Below are 21,500 nucleotides of genomic sequence, written 5' to 3' on the forward strand. Positions count from 1 at the left end.
TTATTAGTACTCCAAGGAACAGGTTGAGATAAGTGGTGAGATTTAAAACAGAAAACGAAGCATCCTCATTGAAAGGCCTGCATACAAATAGATATAACGCAGACAGTGCTGTATCTTGAGTGTCATTGTTGGGTCCCTAATTTGACTTCACAAGCCCCTTTCTCAGTTTCAGCAGGCAGCCACTTTTCCATTGCCTTAATCTCTTTAGAGATGTCACATTTCCTAGAATGTTTTATACCTACCATGTGACTGAACCATTTCCCTCCTAGGCATTTACCCAAGAGAAATGAAAGCATATGTCCACACAAAGACCTATACACAATGTTCACAGTAGCTTTATTTGTGGGAGCCCCAAACTAGAAACAACCCAAATGTCAATCAACAGGCAAATGAATAAACAAATGCTGATGCATCCATACCATAGAGTACTTAGCAATAAAAAGGAACTATTGATAAATGCAGCAACACGGATGAATCTCAATTTGTCTGACTGAAAGAAGCCAGACAGAAAAGAGTACCCAGTAGATAATTCCAATTTTATAACATTTCTGAAAATGCAGATTATCTATAGTAACAGAAAGCAGATCAGTGGCTGCTAGGGACCCATCTGGGGAGCCCCTGATAGGATTGATGACAAAGGGCCATGAAGAAACTTTTGGAGATACTGGTGATGGATTTGTGATTGTGGTGTTGGTTTCATGAGTGATTACATGTGCCCAAACTCACCAAATTATACATTTTAAATATGTTCAATTGATTATACCTCAATATATCTATGTATGAAACCCAGGGTCACTAGGCCCATGAAGTGTGCATCTCTGATGTAAGGCTCTCAGCTCCGTGGGTGACTTGATCAAGTGTTCTCAATGGCAATTATCCAAATACTTAAAGAGAGCCCAGTGTTAAACTGCCAGTAAAATGCAGATGTCCCACATTTTACTATAAATATTTCCCTTTCAAACTCCTAGGGAGAAAATAAAGTCTATATATTAAATTACCTTTCAAGTTAATGTCCAAAGGCAAAAAACTCAAAACCCCAAATCCAATTCTCTTGCCCTTATAAGGTAAAAGTCCAACAAGTCCCTTCCAGTTTCTTATTTTGTTCACTCACAGCCAGAAATGTTAATGCCTAGATGGATTCCTACAGCAGCTGCAGCCTGTGTGTTTTACTTGGAAATGGATGTAGCTCATTCAGCTCCTCAAAAGTTAATATTAATTCAACATCAAGTCTATGGTGCGTCTCAATTTTTAAAAGGTCCAAAGAATAGAACATCCAAAGTAATTATAACACTTGCCTCACACTCACCAGATTTACACAGCAGTTATCCTGGACAAAACTATGTTCCCAGAACCCAAGATTTGTTATTGTCAAAGACAATTCATAGTACAAACTCTATAGTAGAAACTCATGGGTCTGTAGGAAGGAGAACTGGGGATGGCTTCAGCCTCATCATAATGCCAACCAGTTTATGCCAATTGTCAGGGGTCCATGCCCTGCACACTTCAAATAAACTGGAAGAAATTTTTCAGCAAGAAGTTAGATTTATCACCATGTATTTAGCATGGCACACTGTATCTTCTCTCTGGCATTTCAAACACTGATAGTATCTTGTATAGATTTGCTGTGGTGCAGTCCCAATCACAGGGTGTCATTTGTGGTCCTGATCTTTCCTATCTAGTATTATCAAAATCTCTTTATATTCAGAATTTGCTCTTTTACACTGCATTTTATGACTGGCATGATTTATTTATTTACTTATTTATTTTAACATCTTTATTGGAGTAGAACTGCTTTACAATGCTGTGTTAGTTCCTGCTTTATAACAAAGTGAATCAGCTATATATACATATATATCCCCATATCCTCTCCCTCTTGAGTCTCCCTCCTTGTACTTTTTAAATGCAGAATGCTCAGTACAGTGGGAGGACTTACCAAAACCCTAATGCAATATTGGGCTGCATCTGTTAACACTTATAAAGGATTGCACGTTACTATGCAATGTTTCACAAATATTATTGCAGTTCTTTTGTTTTAATGATGATAACCAAGCCTTTCTCATTTTACAGTGATTGCAAGGAGGGAGGAGAAGCAGTATTCCAGTTCTTTCCCTTGGCTCACAAACCTACCAACAGAGACAACACTGGTAAGGTCCAGTAACAATGTTCTTACATGATAGGGTCCCGCGGGATCTGGAAAGCTTAATTCCTGGTGTGACACTGCTGGGTTACCATCATCATTCAAAAAATATTACACTAGCAAGCTATGTACATCCACTTAAGGAAAAGATTATAAATATCAAACTCTGCTTTATAAAGACCTCACTATAATATGGTGGGGGCCAAAGGTAGAAACCTGCTTACAGGTTTCTGGAAAGACCATCCCCCTATAAAATGTACTTAATTTAAAATAAATTAAAAAGTCGAAGGGGAGTCTCTGCCTCCTTCACCATTCCATTACTATGGAATTTCAAAACTGTAATAGTTGATTGCTAAATTTAAACATTTGATTGAAATGATTCGTTGAAAGCTCTGCTCCCTTATTTTCAAAACACTTTATTTCATCTGAATTTCATACGGTATAAAAGTTATTACATGCTTGAAACTGTTGCTCAAATAGCAGGTTCTTTCAGTTCCTTTTTTTTTTGGCCATACCAAGCAGCATTCGGGATCTTAGTCCCCCGACCATGGATGGAACCTGTGGCCCCTGCAGTGGAAGCGTGGAGTCTTAACCACTGGACTGCCAGGGAAGTTCCCTCTTTGTTTTGAAGGCCAACCTTCATTCAGCAGCAAGAAACAAATCATATATAATGCAGAGCATATATAGAAAATTTTCTTTCAGAAAAACAAAAAATATTTGGACATTTTATATTTAGTATAGCTTAGCAATCCAGTCTGTGTTGATAAATTTAGTTAACTGTTAGGAGGGACAGTACATATACAAGAGAACTCATTAGCCAGCATATATTTTAACCCTTGATTAATCAGGCAACATGTCTGACCTAATTTTTTTCTTGTATTTTTTTTAGAAGATACTCCATTTGTAAATTCAAGTTTGGTTGCCCCTTTTTAGTCTTTTTGCTCAATATTTTGAACACTTCCATTTTCTTCTTTTTGTAGAGCCTTTGAGCTTCTTCCCTCTCTTGTTTTCTCCTCTCAAATTCCTGAAATTATTAACATATATAATTTTCATTAGTAACAAACAATAGATATTGTTCAATAATTTTGTTGAAATAGCTATCACCATGCAAACACTTTAGGTTTGTCTTATATTTTGCAAAATGTGAGGTGTTACTTGTAAGTGCAGCAGTGTACCCTCTTTGCCACTATGATACATGCTATGCCATAGAATAATGTAAAGTTAGTAAACAATTTTAATTATTTGTATACAAATAAAATTAAAGCACAAAGAAGGCACATTTATTTAATGGTTTCACATTTAATTAGATCCACTGAGAGTCAGAAGTGACGTTAGAGGTTATCTAGTCCATGTAACACAAATCATTTCCAGAATATCTGGTATTTTTTTAAATTTGCCATCTGATCCAGATTTAATTCAAGAAGCATTTATTGACTACAAGCTATATATATGTAAAATATTGTGCTAGGTATTATGGTTTTGATTATTTAAGAATTAATCATGCTCATTTGACTTGCTAAGATAAAGACTCAAATTCATTGGAGTTTAAAGAAAAATAATTTGAAGTTATATAAACCTGAAAATCACTACTTGAAATACAATATTCTTAAATATAAAAGTTAAAAATTCTTAAATAATGCAATATGTGAACTGTTTTTCAGTTTCCCCTGTAATGCATATAGCCCCCAAATGACACAGCCTTACATTTGTATGGTGACATAATTAACAAAGTGCTTTCATATACGTCACAGCATATTCCATCCTTTTAAAACTTTTTATGCTAGGATTTATCTTCACCTTACAAATAAAGGGCTGATGCTCAATTTTCACGGTTACAAAGATGTAACATTTATATATATATAAACGAAGTTTTTTTTGAAACAGTAAATGTTTTTCAGTATAATGGTCCATATTCCATCTGGTATACTATTTCCAAAGGTGGCAGGTATCAGAAGGTTGGTTAAAAAAATGCATAATCTTAACAAACTGTGAAACAAAGGTCCAGTTTTTCCATGGAGAAATGTTTCTGCTTTACCCTAGTCTGCCATCAGTTTAAGAATAATCATACGAATTTTAGATGTTAAACTTCCAGATTTCTTAATTACACGATTTGTAAAGCTAAGACATAAAAGAAATTATATGTCAGCACCATCTTTGGGGTATTTTTGATCGATGTGCTCTCCTTTTTAAAGTGATAGATTAATATAGCTTCAATATAAGAAACAAGAAACCACAAATAAAATAATTTTGTTGAAGCTGTGGATACTTTTGTTCTGCTCATTTGAAAAAGGCTGTTATAATTTTGGGTTTCTGAATGATAACAAAGTGTGGTAACTTTTTGCTAAGTTAATCTAGTAAGGTTTTTAATAAGCAAAACCAACTCTTTAATGTAAATTTATGAAAATCATCTACATTTTTAAAAAATTAGTAGTTCTCAAATTTTATTACGCATAACCTCTTGAGGCACTTGTTAAAAAAAATGCAACTATCTGGACCTTACTCTTGAGAAACACTGTCCCAGATGCTCATATTATTAACCTATGAGCAGTACCTTAAAATCCTATTCTTGACTACTACTATCACCTCTCAAGGGTAATATAAACAGTCAAGGAATCTGAATGTTGAAATTCTCCAGCTCTTCTCAGATTATTCATTTACTCAGCAAATACTTACAGAGGGCATACTATGTGCCCCATATTAAGAAGAAAAGCTTACATTTACCCTTAGGATAAAGGAACATGAATCTAAATATTTTAAAAGTAGATCTTACTTGTCTCTTAGCAGCACGCTTAGCTTGTATCTGCTCATACTCTTCCTGTGCTTTTTGATTTGATGTTTTCTTTTTATTTTTCTTTGGAATAGTAATGGAACTTTGCAAGATAAATGAAAACAAATCACAAGTATTAAAAATAATATAACCAAAATTATGACACAATTATGTCAGACAGTATTTGTATAGCCAAATCTCACTAATGCAACTTAAGGGGTGGGGGTGAAGAGAATTTGAAAGAAAGAAGACATTAATTTTATTAGTAAAATGTCCAAATAACATATTAGAAATTTTGTTACAGCTTTCAAGATATAGAAAATAGTAAATGGAAAGTCTTGGAGAAATATTTCACCCAGGGAAAATACAGAAAGCTCTGAAAGATCTGAAAATGTTTAAAAACAGGAAACCAGCATATGAATGGTAGAAATGACAGACTGAAAAAGGCATTAATTTGAAGGACGTTATGAAGGACCTTGGGGGTGTACATGAACTTTAATCCCAAAGTTCTTTGACCAACTTGTCTCTATTCCGTTTCATTTATTTTTTTAATTGCAACCAAGTCTATGTCCTCTTGGAAAAAAAAAAATCCAGGTTAATAATAACAGTAGTAGTAGCAGTTAAAACTCATGTAGCACTTCCCATGTATCACATGCCTTTTTAAATACCTATATAAATGAATTCATTTAATCTTCACAACATCTGAGATAGGTCTAAGATACCATAGCGTGTAAATAATCCATTCTGGGGTTGTACAACATGGCAGCTATAAATTACATACTTACTATTATTATTTGCATTTTAGAGGACATTGGGCACCAACATATTAAAGCCAGCTCCAAAGTCCACGATGTTAAGCACTACACTATAATACCTCTCAAAAATTAAATTATTTTTAAAAACATACATTAATAACAGGAGTTAATCATGGTCCAAGTAAGTTAAATGTACTTGAGAGGCTGAAACCTAAAACCCAGGTCTCTTAATTCCCATTCCATTACTTCTTCTATTAAGCCTACCTGACAATTTATAGTCATTTAAGCTAACATGAAAGCCTCCATGAAAATATTTTCACATAATTACCTGTGGCTTCTAATATGCCTTAAGAAAAATCCCAATTAATACAGAAATTGTTCTATAATCTCTTTCCTAAAACCCTACTTACATCTACAATGAAGAATTTCAAAAGATGGTAATACATACTTTATTCTTATGCTACATTGTTCTTCTGGATGAGGCTGCTCAATGCTACAATGTTCTTCAGACAAAGCCTGGTCAGTGCTACACTGCTCTTCTGGCAAAGGCTGATCAACTTGTTCTTCTGACAGAGGCTGGTCAACTTGTTCTAACAAAGACTGGTCAGATTTTCTAAGCTGCTTCCTGAGTCTTTCCTCTTCAGCTAAATAGAGATGTTTCAGATGATCAGGGTACCGATCTGTGAACTGGGATTCCCGTGAGGTTTTAGCCTTCTTTTCCTTCCATATCAATTTCTTGTAATTTTGCTGAATTTTTAGTTTTCTTCGAAATGCAAAGCCTTGTCCTGTTGAAGAATATATCAGTCATGAATTACTTTCTGAGAAAATAATTTGCATGAAAAATGTAGTTGCTAAATTAAAATTAAAAACTTTTTATATCATCACGTTTAGGTGCTAGAATTACATTATGTTTTGCTGTAAAACGTTATTTCAAGAAAACAAGTTTAAGGTAATGGAATGAACAGTATACTGGTCCTTTGCAAAAAGACCAGGCTAACGGTAATTGTGCAGAACTAAAGAATCTCAAAGAAGGAAAAAAGAGTAGAGTGTTGCACAACTCCAACTTATTGTACTCACAAACAGATTTCTTAATTCATCTAAAACACTTAACCTAGGTCTTCACTAAATACCTCCGGGAAAAAACCCTCGCATCTATTACCTTACGTTAGAGAAAATACGACTGATTTTCTAAAGTAATTCAACGCAAACGAGGAAAGACGGTGTATGACTTTCTCAACAGCAATTATCAGAAAACTACCTATTTAAGATTTATACATTCCAAATGGGTTTTTTAAGTACTTACAAACAGCAAGACAAAATGAAAAACACAAACTAAAACGAAGCAAACACAGTAAGAGAAGACTGGAGGGCTCTGGGGTATTTGTAATCAGCAAGAGTGTGGGGCAGTACATTTCCGGCCTCGCCTTCTATCCTTTACCGTAATACATGCACAAATGGACTCATAGATTCTCTCTGCTTACGGTTTCACGGAGAAAATGTAGACGAAAAGAGTTCTCATTAAAAAATGGGATTAAGTCGAGGAAAATGTTGAAAGATTTAGAGCAACACTGCCTCGCCTTCCCATCCAGAACTCTGAGACGCCCACGGCTTCAGCAGATTTAAGAATAGATTTCTCTGCCCCAAGTACGGCTCGGTCTGGTTCCTAAATCCTTCCCAGCTTGGGCGGATCGCGTATCCTAAAATTTCGCAGGCCCGAGGACTTGTAAAAGGCTGCCTTCTTACATACCCTCGCGAACGCTCCCCGCGAAGGCCTGCGGATAATTAGGTCGCCACGTCCTCCGTTTCATATTCTTATTTCTGAATCCGACCAGTGAAACGCCTTCGCCACGCGACCCAAAGCTCCCTGTCTGCCCCCTTGCTGCATGCCTTACCGGCGCCATGGCACACCAACCGCGGCGCCAGGAAACCACTACTGGCGCGGTAAAAAATACGTCATCAGGCAGAAGCAATCAGCCGCCCACCCACAGTCCAGATCGGAATTCTACTTATCCGGCCTATACTTTCCACTGAGCCCTTGCCTTGCGGCCACGTTTGCGCCACCTACAGCCCGGGAGGGTGGGCGTCATGGCGGCTTGTGGGCCGCTCCCGGTGACCCAGGACCTGTCCACGTTGCATGCCAAGTTGCAGGGGCTGCTGCGGTTCCTGAGGGAAGCCCTGTCCATTTCCAGTGCACATACGGTGGACTTCTACACAGAGTCCGTGTGGGAGCAAGTGGTCGACTTGCCCCCGGAGACAGTGCTGGCGGTGCTGAGATCGGCGGCGGAGGCGGAGGCCCAGCCCTCGGAGGCGCGCCTCCAGGTGGAAGCCGAGAGTGGATCAGGTGAATGGAGGGTGGGCGGGGCGTTCAGGAAGGCGGAGAGACATCCCGCCCAGTGAAGGGTGGTGTACCGTAGCGGAAGTCGAGCGGAAACAGGTACGCGGCGGGACTGGCACTGGCGGGGCAGGGATGCGCTGCCTGGTAGCGAGCGGAGCCCCTTCTTCGCTTCCTGGAGGCGTGGGGCTGGACACTCCTCCCGAATCCCCTGTCTTCCATGGTGCTTGTGTATTTCCACAGTTTAAAGAGAGCAAGAAACATTGCTAGGACCTTTCTTCATTTAGTAATTAAACATTTTCTTAACTGGAGGGGAACAGTGCTTATAGATTGCATGTGGAGCACAGCAGAAGATAAATCAACACCTAACAATCAAGATCATTTCAAATGGTGATTATAGCCGAGAAGAAAATAAAACCAGTCAACTGTGATAGCGACTGTGTGAGGAGGCTGCTTTCACCTGGTTGGTCATGAGCATGAGAAGGCGCCGGCTGCAGTGAGCCGCAGGAAGGGATTTCAGGCCCACGGAATCGCGGAGGCCCAGGGCAGGAAAGAGCGGGGTGGGTTGAGGTTCAGATGCCTGAGTGGCTAAAGCCAGGTGCCGGGCAGTGGCAGGTGCGGCCAGGGAAGTAGGCAGAGCCGGATCGCGCGGGGCTCTCTGGGCCTCGGAAGGATGATGGGTTTGAAGTAGGATGAGAAAGCTTTGGGCAATTTAGTCAATATAGTGCCTTAATATACTTTACATTTGAAAAGATAACTGTGATAGTTATTTGAAGAACAGACTAGTGAGGCAAATCTGAGAGGCCAGTTAGAAGGCCATTTCAGTAATACAAGGAAGAGATGAGACGATGGTGGGCTAGGATGGTAGTACTGAAGACCGGGAATATTTGCTATCTCTTTTGAAAACTGTTTATAAAATATCTACTACTGAAACTTAGATTCTACTAAGGCAAGTACATTTTGGAAGTAGTATGATGAGAAGACACCAGCAGGATCCTGGGATTTCTTCTACTTTGTTTCCAGGCGGTCCCAACCTTGCCCTTGCTGGTGAACTTTATTCACTTGAGCATTCTCTGAAGGCAAAGCACCACTGGGGGGCCTTCCTATGATAGAACTTGGTAAATACTGGTTTCTTTAAAGTCATGTTTATTGTTGGAAAGTTAGGCACTTTTTTTTTTTTGGTCGTTAACACAGTTTATTATTGGCACACTTAACAGTAAAGCATACATAAAATCCAGCTGTTTTATAACACACGGAGCCACTGTCTTTACACGTATAGAGGAACGCATTAATATGCAAATGGGAAAATTAGTTTTTTTATAAAGTTTCACATAAATACACTGGAATTGCTCCCAAAGAAAAGTCCCCATAAAAGAACCAGGTTAGGGCTTTACAAAATATTATACAGGAAATATACTATGAAAAGAAACAACAGTCAACTCAGATACAACAAGAAAAACACAAAAGAGTTTCAGATTTATTAAACTGCCCACAAAATTAATGGATTACATGGCTTGAAAATATTTGGATCAACAGAAATTTTACAAACGCCTACATTCTCAATGGGCCAAGTGCCTTTCTTGACATAAAAATCTGCCTTGGTGCCTTTGATGACAAAAAGACCTTTCTTGTTTCAGCACTCGGGCTCGATTGAACCAACTCAGGATGGAGGACCAATTGACATTAGCTCGGCCATAAATTACCCTGCCGGGCCCTCTTAGCTGTTACCTTATGAAAGAAAAGGTGAAGGGGGAAAAGAAGATAAAGGTACATTTAAATTACTTTCCAAAAGTGGATTTTTTCCTTTTCTTTTTTTACTGAAACAAGTAACTTTCAGATGCAAGTCAAAAAGCAGAAAATATTTTACAATATTAAAAAGTCTATCTGTAGTTGGGTTCGGCATAGAATGAGATCCTGAGCACTGAGAGTTTATTAACAATATGGCGTTTGTTGGATGGTTGGGTGGGGCGGGGGGATGAAATTAACAAATGTGGTTAAAACCGAGCTAGGAGAAGCCTAGCTTTTGCTCTTATTTTAATTACGATCACTGCCAGTATCTGTGTTACCTGTGAAGGCCTCCAGGGAGGGGTCATGGAAGTTTTTTTGGAATGATCCTCTCAATTAAAAAAAGAAAGAAAGAAACTCAGATCCCTGTGGTTTAGAAATAGTTATTTGCATGGAAAAGTTTTAATGTCTCTTCCTTTCTCTGCTGTGAGTAAGGATCTGAAATAGTGATTGTAACTCACAGGGGCTATTGACAGTGGATTCCGGAGCTGGTCAATCTTACTGGGAAGCTTGGGGTGGGGGGTTTTCTGATTTGGTCTCTTGAGTGGTGGGAGGTTTACTGTTCCATGGGCTACTGTTCCCCAGGACTGGTGAACTGGTGAAGTCTTCCTCGTCGTCCATGCCGTTGGCTGCATCATACTGTGTGTTTTCTAATCTAGTGATTAGCCTTTTGTCCTCATCCCCAAACTCCCCTCCCATCAGAGTTGGCTCTCCTACCACCATCATATCCTCTGAGGAGGACTGGAAGTGACTCCTTCAGGGCCCCTCAATGCTTCTCCTTAAATTGGCCAGAAGGGGTCACTGCTGTTGAATGACACAGGTCTCCATCCCTCCCAGGGTTGAGGCTGCAGTTCGGGATCGCTCCTAGCCCAGGTACCTGACTGGACAGACTCAGGTTGGCAGCTGGCGTCTTCTTGCCGCCCGTGCTGTTGGCAGTGTTCCCAGTGCTGCTGCTGGAGGTGCTGCTGGTGGAATTTTTTTCTTTTTGTCTGTTTCGTTGTCGGTTGCCTTGTGGGTTCTGGCAGCGCCACCATCCGCCGCCACTTCTGAAACAAGCAGGTCTTCAGGCAGTCTTGTGGACTGAGGTTGTAAGTTTTATGTCTGGACATCAGTTCCTGCATTGGTTCCAGTATTACACACAACCTGAGGTAGTTGACGGTGAAATTTGTTAGCCCCATCCTGGTGTTTTTGGACAGCTGATCCAGGACTTGAGGATCTTGTGCATGTGTGGCAAGAATGCTTCTTGGGACTAACTCTCTGTATTGTCTAATGGTAAAGTGCCATGTTTTTATTCTCATGAGATCATCAAAGGTGAACTCCAAGGTCAGTCTACCTTCTGTACACATCTTGGTAAACATGGGCTTCCCGTGCTGGGTGACCATCGCGCGCTGTCTCAGTCCACCATGATGGATGAGCTGTGGTAGGATTCTTTTGAGTGTTTGAGAATGTAATACAGGTCAGTATTACAAACACAGTGCTAAAGTAACGGGGGATGAGGGTCCTGCCGATAGCTGCTAGTGTTGGAGGGTCTCCTGCGGAGGCAGGGGGTGGCTGTGGCACACCGTGGGGACAAGGACCCTGGCGGCAGAAGTTCTGGGAAGTACTCCTTGGCGTGAGCCGTCCCAGAGTCTGCCGTTAGCCCCACCAAAGAGCCGGGTAGGCTCCAGTGCTGGGTCGCCTCAGGCCAAACAACCAGGCACTTCTTCAGTTTACTCTCATAATGCCTAATACCTGTGATAACGTGGCAACTTAAACTCCAAAAGAGTTTAAGATCATGTCTGTCCTGCTGTATTCCAGCACCTAGTAAAATACCTAGCATGCATAATTACTCAATGAATATTTGTTGAATGAGTTAATGAATGACTCATTCTGGCTTCCAAAAGAGTAAAAGAAACTAATTAAATATGAAGCCCAAGACTTTCATGTGGGTTTAGCCTAGGCTTCATACAGTGGAAGAATTAGATTGTTTACATATCCTAATAATAACAATAATAGGATTAATTGATATTTACTATTTTCCCTGCAGTGTGTTGTTTGTTTGCATATTTTCCCTTTTAATATTTACATTAGTCTGGCAAGATGGGTTCTGTTTTCCCCATTTGTGAAATTGCCAGTTGAGGAGGTAATATACTAGGGGCACAGCTTGTAATGGAGATGCAAGCCTGGGTCGTTGGACTCCACAGAGTCTGAGGTCTTTACCACTGTGATAAAGGTTTTTCTGGATTATTTAAGATTGAAGTACAAAGGGCATTTATTATCAAAACTGATATTTTGATGACATGGATACATTTCTTATGTTTTGTTTTGTTTTTATTGTTTCCCCTTCAAGAATGTAAGAATTGTTTTGTTCACTGTTGTATCTTTAGTGCCTAGAATGGTGCCTGGTCAGAGTAGGTGGTTGATAAATATTTGACGAACAAATAAATGAATAATGCCACTTATTTGTTCTCTCAGCTAGGAACAAAATACATCTTTTGAGAAACACAACCAATTTTGTGTCAACTCAACAATAATGGAATCTAGACTAGATTATTCACCTTTGAAATGTCTCTGACCCTGCCGAATTTTATATACAAGATATTCAATTGTACAAATGGTCTGCCACCTCCAGTATTAAAAATAATGAATTTTTTATAATATATGCTTGTAAGGAATATTAATTTTTGTTTATGTAAAGATTATGTAAATATGGACATTTTCTCCATTACTATATGAAGTCTAATGTTTGTGTCAGAGTATTTTTTTCTCTTTGACCAGATTTGTATCTTATTAAAGAATTGTTAGTTTCTCTATAAGGATAATTTAGCACTTAATTTTTATACTGTTGAGTCAGGGTACAGATTCCAATTCTACCAGCTCTATGACCTTGGGGAAGTTTGTTCATTCATTCATTCATTCAGGGAACATTTGCTTAGTGTCTGCTGTGTGCCAGTACTTTTCTAGGAGCTAGAGAAATAGTAAATAAAGCAAATAAAAATCCTTATCTTCACCTTGCTTGCATTCTAGAGGGAACAGAGATAATTTTTTAAAAGTGCCACAGAGAAGAATCAAGTAGCAAAGAGAGGAGTAAATAAGGGGATGGGCAGGAGGAAGATATGTTTGCAATTGTAAATAGGTTGTCCTAGCAAAACTTCATGGAAATAACTCTGGACAAAAAATCTAAATAAGGAGAAAATGGAGTCATGAAGCTATCTGGAGGCAGAGCATTCCAGATAGTGAGAACAGGGAGTGCAGAGGCCCTGATGTGGGAGCAGGCATGGTGTGATCAAGGAGCAGCAAGGAGACCTGAATGGATTTCCATTAGGGTCTCACAAGAAGTGTGGTTTTCTGCCAGCTTGATATGAGGAGTTACACATGCACAGTGTGTGAAAGTACACTAGCATATGTTTGGCATAATCATTTGGTATTTTATGAGACCAAGTTCTTTCTGAAAATCCTCAGTGTAGCCATTTCAGTAGATTTCTCTTGCCAGGTGATATTCTGGCCTGGTCAGAGTCCTGAAAGTTTCTTTTCCTCTGTTCATCTAAAAAGAACTAGAGAGAAAACAGTATTAATTCTCCACAATTAAAAAGGAAAGATGGTGAAAATAACTATTTTAAGGGCATAAATTATGGGTGTTGTGGTTTGAATTGTGTCCCCCCCAAATTCATAATTCGAAGCCAAAAACCCCAACGTGACTATATTTGGAGATAGTCTTTAAAGAGGTAATTAAGGTTAAAAGAGGTCAAAAGGGTGGTGCCCTAATCCAATAAGAAGAGGAAGAAACACCAGAAGGGTACACACAGAGGAAAACTATGTGAGGACCCAGTGAGAAGGCAGTTGTCTGCAAGCCAGGGAGGGGGGCTTCACCGGGAACCAGCTAGCTCCGCCAGCACTTTGATTTTGCACTTCCAGTTTCCAGACTGTGACAGATTTCTGTTGTATAAGCCACCCAGCCGGTGGTATTTTGTATGGCATCTTGAACAGACTAATGCTATGGGCTTTGCAGACTGACTGCCTGGTTCAAGTCCTGGCCTCACCACATACTCGTTTGGTTAGCTTGGGCTACAACTCTTTGTGCCTCAGTTCCTCATCCATAAAATTGGGATAAATAATTATAGTACCTACTTGATGGGGCAGTCTGAAAGTTATGTGAGTAAATACATGGTAAGCGTTAAGCGGAATGCCTAACAAAGAGCAGCACTTAACCCACGCATTCACTTGACTCATGTTTACTGAGTGCCTTCTACCTACCAGGCCCTGTTCTAGACCCTACTGTTATGCTACTGAACACAATAAAATCCCTGCGTATGCGGAGCCTATGTTTTAGTGAAGGTTGATACCCAGAAACCTGTATATGCACGCGCACACACACACTCATTTTCCAGGAAGGGAAAGTGAAAAATGGTCTATCTGAGGGAAGAGTGTGTCGGGCCAGGTGAATAGCAGGCACCAGGTGGGAACATGCTGTGTGTGCTGGGAGCACAGCAGAGCCATCCAGGTGAGACTGATCAGAGATGAGGTTTGAGTAGCGGCCTGAGGCAACTTCATGTGGGACTTGCAAACCATACTGAGGGCTTGGCTTTTACTCTGAGTGGAATGGAATGCTCTTCAAGGACTTCATGAGGGGGTATGCTGTGTGATTTATGTCTCAGAGGGATGACTCCGGCTTCTTTGTGGAGAAGGTGAGGGTGGAGGAGGTGAGGGTGGAAGCAGGAGGACAGGATAAGGCTATTAAAATAGTCCAGGGTGGGCTTCAGGTAATGGCTGCTTGAAGAGGTCAGGCAGTTCCTCCAGCAGGTAACAATGACAAACACTGACCGGATTATTAAAAACTGTTGGAAGGTTCTGGAAGGTGACCAAAGGAGGACAGAAATACGAGCTGAGTTTGCTGTTGGAAAACTGCTACTGATTGGGAAGAACTGTGAACTCATGACTTTCTTGCTGGGGGTGCTCCAAACCCCCCTAGATCTGGCAATCTGGAACGACATTCTTCCCAGCTCAAGATGGCCACAACAGAGTTCAGAGATGAGAGCAGATGGAAATTTAAGGAGCACATTCTGGAAGGAGGGCCACAGAAGGGCTGAGATCTAAGATGTGAGTATAAACTCTGGCTAAAACCCTGGATGAAGTATAGACACACACCCCCTCCCAAACACACACACACGTGCACATGCGGGCACGGGAGACTAAGAGAATCCAGCAAAAACACTGACGAAACTAGGGGGATCGTGAACCCTTGAAAGACAGAGCTCCTGGCAAGATGTGCAGACTTGCTGCACCTTTGACAGAGTATATTCCCCAAGCTGTGTATACAGCTTGGGTGGCAAAAATCAAAAGCCTGATTGAATTTCTGTATCAATGGGCAGAATTCAGGGCTGGCAGAGTAACTGGAAATTTAGGCTGGGGAGCGTTGGAAACAAATGTAACCACAGAGAGGATGAGCCCCCCAATCTGACTATCAAATCCACCCAAATCTTCATCTGCCTGCTGAACTACACAGGCTCAGGGATACCCTCAGGGGGCAGGCTAATCAGCAACTGAGCAGAGACACCAGCTGCTGCTCGCTGAGGGGGAGATAGATTTCAGTCTGAGTCCAAGCAAGTTCACTTCTTAGTAGAATAACAACAACAAAATCCTTAGAAAAACAAAATAGATCCACTACAATAAATTATCCACAATTCTGCTTTTCAACCAAAAACTACTAGATGTGCAAAGAAACAGGAAAGTATGACTCATACTCAGGAAACTGATTCCAAGTGAGCCCTGATGCTGGATTTAAGTAGCTGTGTTCAGAGAATTAAAAGAAAGTGTGACCCAAGGGGGGAGAAAATGAGTTAATAGGAGCCGATCCTGATTGGGCTCAGATGTTGGATTTAAGTGGCTATCATAAATATGTTCAAAGAAATAGAAGAAAACAGCCTAAGAATTAAAGGGAAACACAGTATTAATATTAATTATACGACCTCCCTTATAATTGTTTTCATTGGAAGCGTACACACTCATTGACAATTATATCGTTACACACGACCTGTTGCTGATGACACGCTCTCACACAGTTTCTGTGGGGTAGGAATTCGGGAACACATTAACGGATGGACCTGGCTTAGGGTCTCACGGTTTCACAGTCCACTTGCTGGTGGGGCTGCAGTTGCTGAAGTTGGTTGAGGTTGGGGAACTTGCCCCCACAATGTCTCACTCACATAGGGGGGTAGTTGGTGCTGCCTGTTGGCACAGGGCCTCAGTTTCTCACCATGTGAGCCTCTGTGGGGCTCCTTTCATGAAGGCCGTTGTGTTTGCACGATGTTCCTGTTTTTGTCTGTGCTCAGTCATGGTTGTGGACTTCGCATGGTCACAGACTTGGTCTGATATTGGTGTACTACTGTAAACGCTTTCATGTTTAATAGGGAAGAGTGTGGTCTGTGTGCCAGCGCCAGCTCCCCCCCAGCTATAAGCTGCTATCTCTCTGTCACAGCTGATTGTTACTGTTGTTATTTTTTTCCTTTTTCACAAGTGTATTACCTATCTTACAAAGTTGTAGTAAAGCTGAAAAATGATGTAATGTGGCTCCTAACATAGAACTGGGAATATAGCATGGATTCAATAAGTTGTGGCTAATAAATGATGAGGGTTGTGGTAATGATGATGTTGGTGGTGATGGTGTAATTAGGTCTTTCTTTCCTTGGAAAAAATAAATTGTCAGGAACTTCTGGAAATGTATGTGCTCCTATAACACCCCATATACTCTCCCATATCAACACAGGTCATCCTGTTGTCATCGTCCACTGGCTTGTCCCTATCTGCAGCTAGATTATAAACTCTCTAAAAACAGAAGTACAGTGTTTGCCTTTTTCAGTTTTGTGTTCTTAGCACATTGAACAGTTTCTGCCATATAGATGAGTAAATTATTCTTGAAGATCGAAGTGAAGCATAGATCTATAAAGAATGTTATTGAAGGTACCCATGGAAATATGGTACTGAACTAGATAGCTATGGTGTGGTTTCTGTCCATATTATGTTTGTCATCATTGTTTTTGTATGACTTGATCCAACTCATAGGTTTTTTAACTTAATTTGCTATTCTTTTCCTGTGTGAAAATGCAGTACTTCATTCAGTACATTGAAAATTACAGAAAGATACCATGAGAATCTGGAGATAAAATCAAGGCAGGCATCATTTCAGGCTAAAATTTCTGAAAGTTTATCACATATATGGGTGAGATTAACCATCTGCAGAAAAAAGCCAGTAGTGATAGCTTCTAAATACTGATAAAACGAACAGTCTCCTATATCTCCTGTCAAGGATTAAGATTTTGTTTTCCCCACTTCAAGGGACCTAGGCTGTGTCCTTAGGAAGTAATGACTACATATATAAATCTGTAACATTCTCAAGTGAATTATCTTTTGGTCTTCAGGAGTTAATTGGTCTTCATAAGTATAGAAAAATCTTCCAAAAGGCAAAACAGAAGAGATTCTGAGTTAGGATAGCCAAAATACTTTATGAAACCAACATAGATCATGACTACACAGGCCACTCAAACAGCTACCCAGCTTGATTAAAATTTTCTTTAAGAATATCTGGCTTTATTTGTTCTAGTTGTAATTCTAAAATTAGGAGACAGTGTCTCATCAAATGAGTGATATGGGTTATCTCAATGTAAAGTAATAAGTTTATAAAGTCAGTTTCTTGTAACTTTGCTTAGAATCAGTTGTGGAAAACCTATTCAGCTCTCAGGAAATCCAGGTTTCTGTGCCTGCAAAGCCATCCTCTGTGACTTTGCCAAAGCCCAGGGCTGCTCTAAGACTCTTTCAAAGCCTCCAGGGCCTCTCTTGACTCTCTTCTTTCAGCTTCTTGAGGCCCATATGCTACTTCTCCTGTTTCTTGTTATCGTAACTTACATGATCCTTACCAGGATTGGGTGCTGAATAAATGTTTAGAATTGGTTCCTTTTGGTGAGCATCTGCATAATTAATTTACTGTCATTTTAATTGAACAACACAGGAAGTTTTTGCCTATGATAGATTATTTTGTTGCGGTTTCTCTTAAAGTATTTTTATTGCACCTCAATAAATTAAATTGCTTCTTGGCCATTCTAAGTATTTTTTTCTTGGTGGTGGTGATGGTGGTGATTATGGTGCATTGAAATTGTGCTCACATTTAATTTGAAACACATGAAGCCAGAAAGCATGTTGGAAATAGAAAGTGAGAACAACAGAGAAATAATTAGTGTCGTCTGTTTTACTCTGTCGTATTTAACTTTTATCCTTTCACTTTCCATATGTATTTTCCTGAACTCTATTTTCCCTTTTTATATTTTTCTGGGTCTTTTTAGCAGACTTCAAGTGTGGAAATAATTTCATACAACAAAAAGATAGTGGCAACTGTCAGCCCAGTTCCTGGGTTGCTACTGTAATTATGGGTAAGGGTGACAAAAATGCAAACAGATCTTTGGGAACTCAGGATAATTTGTCATCATATTTTATTTATTTGATATATATAAAGTGCTTTCCGATTGTTCCTTTTAGGTAGGGCCATTTAGAACTTGAATTTATATTCTAGTTTTTAATGGTTACCCCCCCAACTTCTGATTTCCCCCATATCATTCAATTATTAAGAAGTTTAGTAAAACAAAGTTCATGAAGATTCCTCTTATCTATGGCAATTTTTTCCCTCATTCTACTTAAATTATGCTTATATTTAGCCAATCAGAATAAATGTGTTTTCTGTTTGTTTAGATATTCACTTTTATGTTGCTTGGTACTTTAAATTATTTATTTATTTTTGTTAGACGGGCATTATCTAAAAAACTCAGACTAGTAACTTAGACCATCAACAATAAGAGAGGATCTGTTTAGTACTAAAAATACTGGAGAGAAAAGTGTTATCTTTTCAAAGTTAGATTAATTTTAAAACTATGAAATTTATATTAAGAATTAATAGCTATCTACCAATGAATAAAAGAATAACTTTACGTTGTTTTAAATATTTAAAATGATCTCTAGAAGCCAGAGAAAAAATACTTAGTTGAATTGTCTGTTATAATATTAACATTGGGTAAAGTAAAAGTTGAGGAAGAGTAAAAGATAGTGATTCTTAATCTCTTAGGTCACAAATCCCATTAAAAGGCTAATTCAAATGAACACTGTCATACCTCTTCCTTAAAAAGAGGCATATATGCTCACACATAGATGTAAAACTTTACAGATAGCTTTCGGTGATTCATAAGCTTCTTTAGCTCTTAGACCTCAGGATAAAAACCGCTGGTTGAAAGCATTATTAGTATTACAAAGCTCTTTGACTTCATCTTGCTTTAGACCAGCACTTGTACTCATTCTTCTTTTTCTCGTCGCTTTTTGTTCCTTATTATGATATATATTTTCAAACATTTCTTTAACTAATCTTTATGAAGTTCTGAAACTTCCCTTGTGAGGGGAACTGCATTTCCGATATAGCTGCAGAGTATTAGACTGGTATCTTTAGGCAATACCAATAACAATTACTGAAAATGAATTCTTCCCTCTTTCTTGATCATTAAAATCAGAGTGGCGAATGTAAGGTTTAGGTGGGCATTTTATTTGTTTTTTCTCTATTGCAGTCACCTTAAATAATGGTCCCTAAAGAATAAAATTGATCTGGTTTTTATGAATTATACACATCATTTACAAAAATTAAACAAGTAAAGAGCAAGATCGGAGCAAGATCTGCTGGAGGTATGGTAGGAATTAGAGAAGGTGTATATTTAATGCAAATTCCTCTTGCAGGTTCCTTTTACTTGGCACATGATTATAACTGAATTCAGTTGAGTAGAATAGACACACATCTATTTTGTGTTAATGTTGAAATGTAAGTAATGGAGTTTAGAATAAGAATAGCAGATGAAATTAAACTCAAGTTAATGAAATGTACAATGGAAAGAAGTACAATTTTAAGAGACAGGTGTGACTTAATTTTACTCTCTCAAAATCCCTTATTAGTAATTTAATTTTACTTACAATTACTGTTTATCTGGGACAAAAAGTCCTTTATTTTTCCTGCCTCAATAATAAACAAACTGTAAAGTCTTTTTTTATTCTTGAAAGCCTGGAAGTCTAGGCCCAAGTCAATGTGTGTATAGAAAGGAAATACTGGTCTTCTCAGTAAGAGATCAATGGCAGCGTTAGTTACTAAGATACTGCCATCCTTGAGGCACTGTGGGGCAGTGAAGCCTGCCGTGGTGTTCAGAAAATGGCAGCGAAAATAGGAAATGAGATCTCTGAGGTGGGAACGAGAAGAACAAAGAGATTGATTTCATAGCACTTACTGCTCTGAAATAGGTTCGTTTTTATTCTTTACAATTATAAAGCAATTTTTAAAGTTTTAGAATCTAAAATTTATTTTGTATTTTGCTAACAAAATCATATTTGGTTTATTAAATTGATTTTTAAAAAATTTATTTTTCAGAAAATGTTTACAGATATTTAATTCTTCAGTGCTTCTAATTTTAAATGGAGTTTGAAGTTGTGGAATTTCTAGTAATCTATCTCTTGGTTTTGGTTATTTTCTGAAAATAGAGACTTCTGTTGTAGGAAATTAAAACACTATAGTAAAGCAGACTTGAAACTATATTAGTCTTTAAGGCATGGTCAGGATTATAATCTATCTACTGAATTTCACTTCAAATTTAGTAAGAAATATCATTGGTAATAAAATTTCTCCCTTGAGCTTTCAAGCTGATTCTAGGACATGGTGTCCACTGCTAACCACTGGACTCCCAAACACTGAGAAATTCTTGCTTTCAACCTACTTACACTGTAGAACCCAGTGCTGGCTGTTGGACTTGCACGTTGTGTCTCAAGTTGCAGCTTACCTGTCCCTAGTCATGCTTTCATTCTAACAATGGAGGGCTTGCATCCAACTTCCAGAGCCCAAACTTCCTTTCTCCCAGCAGACCCCGTGTTTAGAAACTGAATGTTTGTATTGATCATTGTTTCAAGTTCTTCTCTAGTAGCCTATATGGTATTCTGGGCCTAAATATTTGAGTATTTTCTGCCCCACATTCTTCCAACAAAGTCCCAAGTGCTGTGTTAGGACACTCAGTTACTTAATTCGGACTTTGTGCTTTGGGAGTTGCCTACTATATTCTAGGCACTGTTTTAGGATGGTGTGTGTGTGTGTGCGGGTGTGTGTGTAATTAAATACATGTATATATGTATATGTACATATTTAAATATATGCCTATGTGCATATATATGTGTACTCCTTAAAATACTATAAAGGAGATATTTGCCCCCATTTAATAGATGAAGATATCAAGTCTTAGAGCAGATAAATAGATTGCTCATGGCCACAGAGGGAGAGGCAGTCTGAGAACCAGAATTCAGACCTAGTTCTTGCTCATTCATTTACCCATTCATTCATTGAGTATGTGCTATGACAAGCATCATTCTAGGTTCTCAGGATACAGCAGTAAACAAAAATATGTCCTCTTGCATGTTACTTACTATGTCAGATGGTGATAAGTGCTATAAAACATTGATACAGGATCAGTGAGGAATGAGAGTTGAGTGAGGTTGCAGTTTTAAATAGGGTTGTCAGAGAAGTTTTCACTGAAATGGTGACATTTGATTAAAGACCTAAAGGAAGTGAGAGACAGAACCATGAAACTATCTGAGAGAAGATGGTATCAGACAGAGGAAAAAACAAGTGCAAAGACCTGAGTAAGCGCATCCCATGTGGCATCTCAAAAGAATTCTAACTGGGAATTG

The 21,500-nt window shown here is 39.0% G+C and overlaps 2 protein-coding genes and 1 pseudogene across 6 annotated transcripts in view; 1 reads left to right on the top strand and 2 right to left on the bottom strand.

Moving 5' to 3' along the window:
* Positions 1-323: 323 nt before the first annotated feature.
* On the bottom strand, positions 324-7,584 carry CCDC59 (coiled-coil domain containing 59). Its single transcript, XM_082666731.1, has 4 exons — positions 7,407-7,584; positions 6,108-6,444; positions 4,908-5,007; positions 324-3,161 (listed from the first exon to the last, which is right to left on the bottom strand). Exons 1-4 carry the CDS (start codon positions 7,558-7,560, stop codon positions 3,000-3,002), a joined length of 753 nt encoding a protein of 250 aa, XP_082522857.1. The 5' UTR covers positions 7,561-7,584; the 3' UTR covers positions 324-2,999.
* A 136-nt stretch (positions 7,585-7,720) lies between these two features.
* The window catches only part of METTL25 (methyltransferase like 25), a gene marked incomplete at both ends in the record, with an annotated part of 125,426 nt that continues 111,646 nt past the window's right edge, over positions 7,721-21,500 (top strand). For 2 of the 4 annotated variants that reach the window (XR_014297439.1, XM_082666125.1), the window contains one exon: positions 7,745-8,000. Coding sequence is in view for 2 of the 4 variants with exons in the window: in XM_082666125.1 (XP_082522251.1) it covers positions 7,745-8,000 (256 nt within the window). Of the gene's footprint in view, positions 8,001-9,561; positions 9,759-21,500 lie in introns of those variants that run through there. The other 2 variants (XM_082666127.1, XM_082666126.1) reach the window with 2 other exon arrangements.
* LOC309829294 (LIM domain-binding protein 2-like) lies at positions 10,275-11,158 on the bottom strand (annotated as a pseudogene). The gene is made up of 2 exons: positions 10,654-11,158; positions 10,275-10,511 (listed from the first exon to the last, which is right to left on the bottom strand). The product of its transcript is annotated as an LIM domain-binding protein 2-like (transcript).

Source organism: Grampus griseus, assembly GCF_964374135.1.
Source record: "Grampus griseus genome assembly, chromosome: 11".
Classification (NCBI taxonomy): Eukaryota; Metazoa; Chordata; class Mammalia; order Artiodactyla; family Delphinidae; genus Grampus; species Grampus griseus.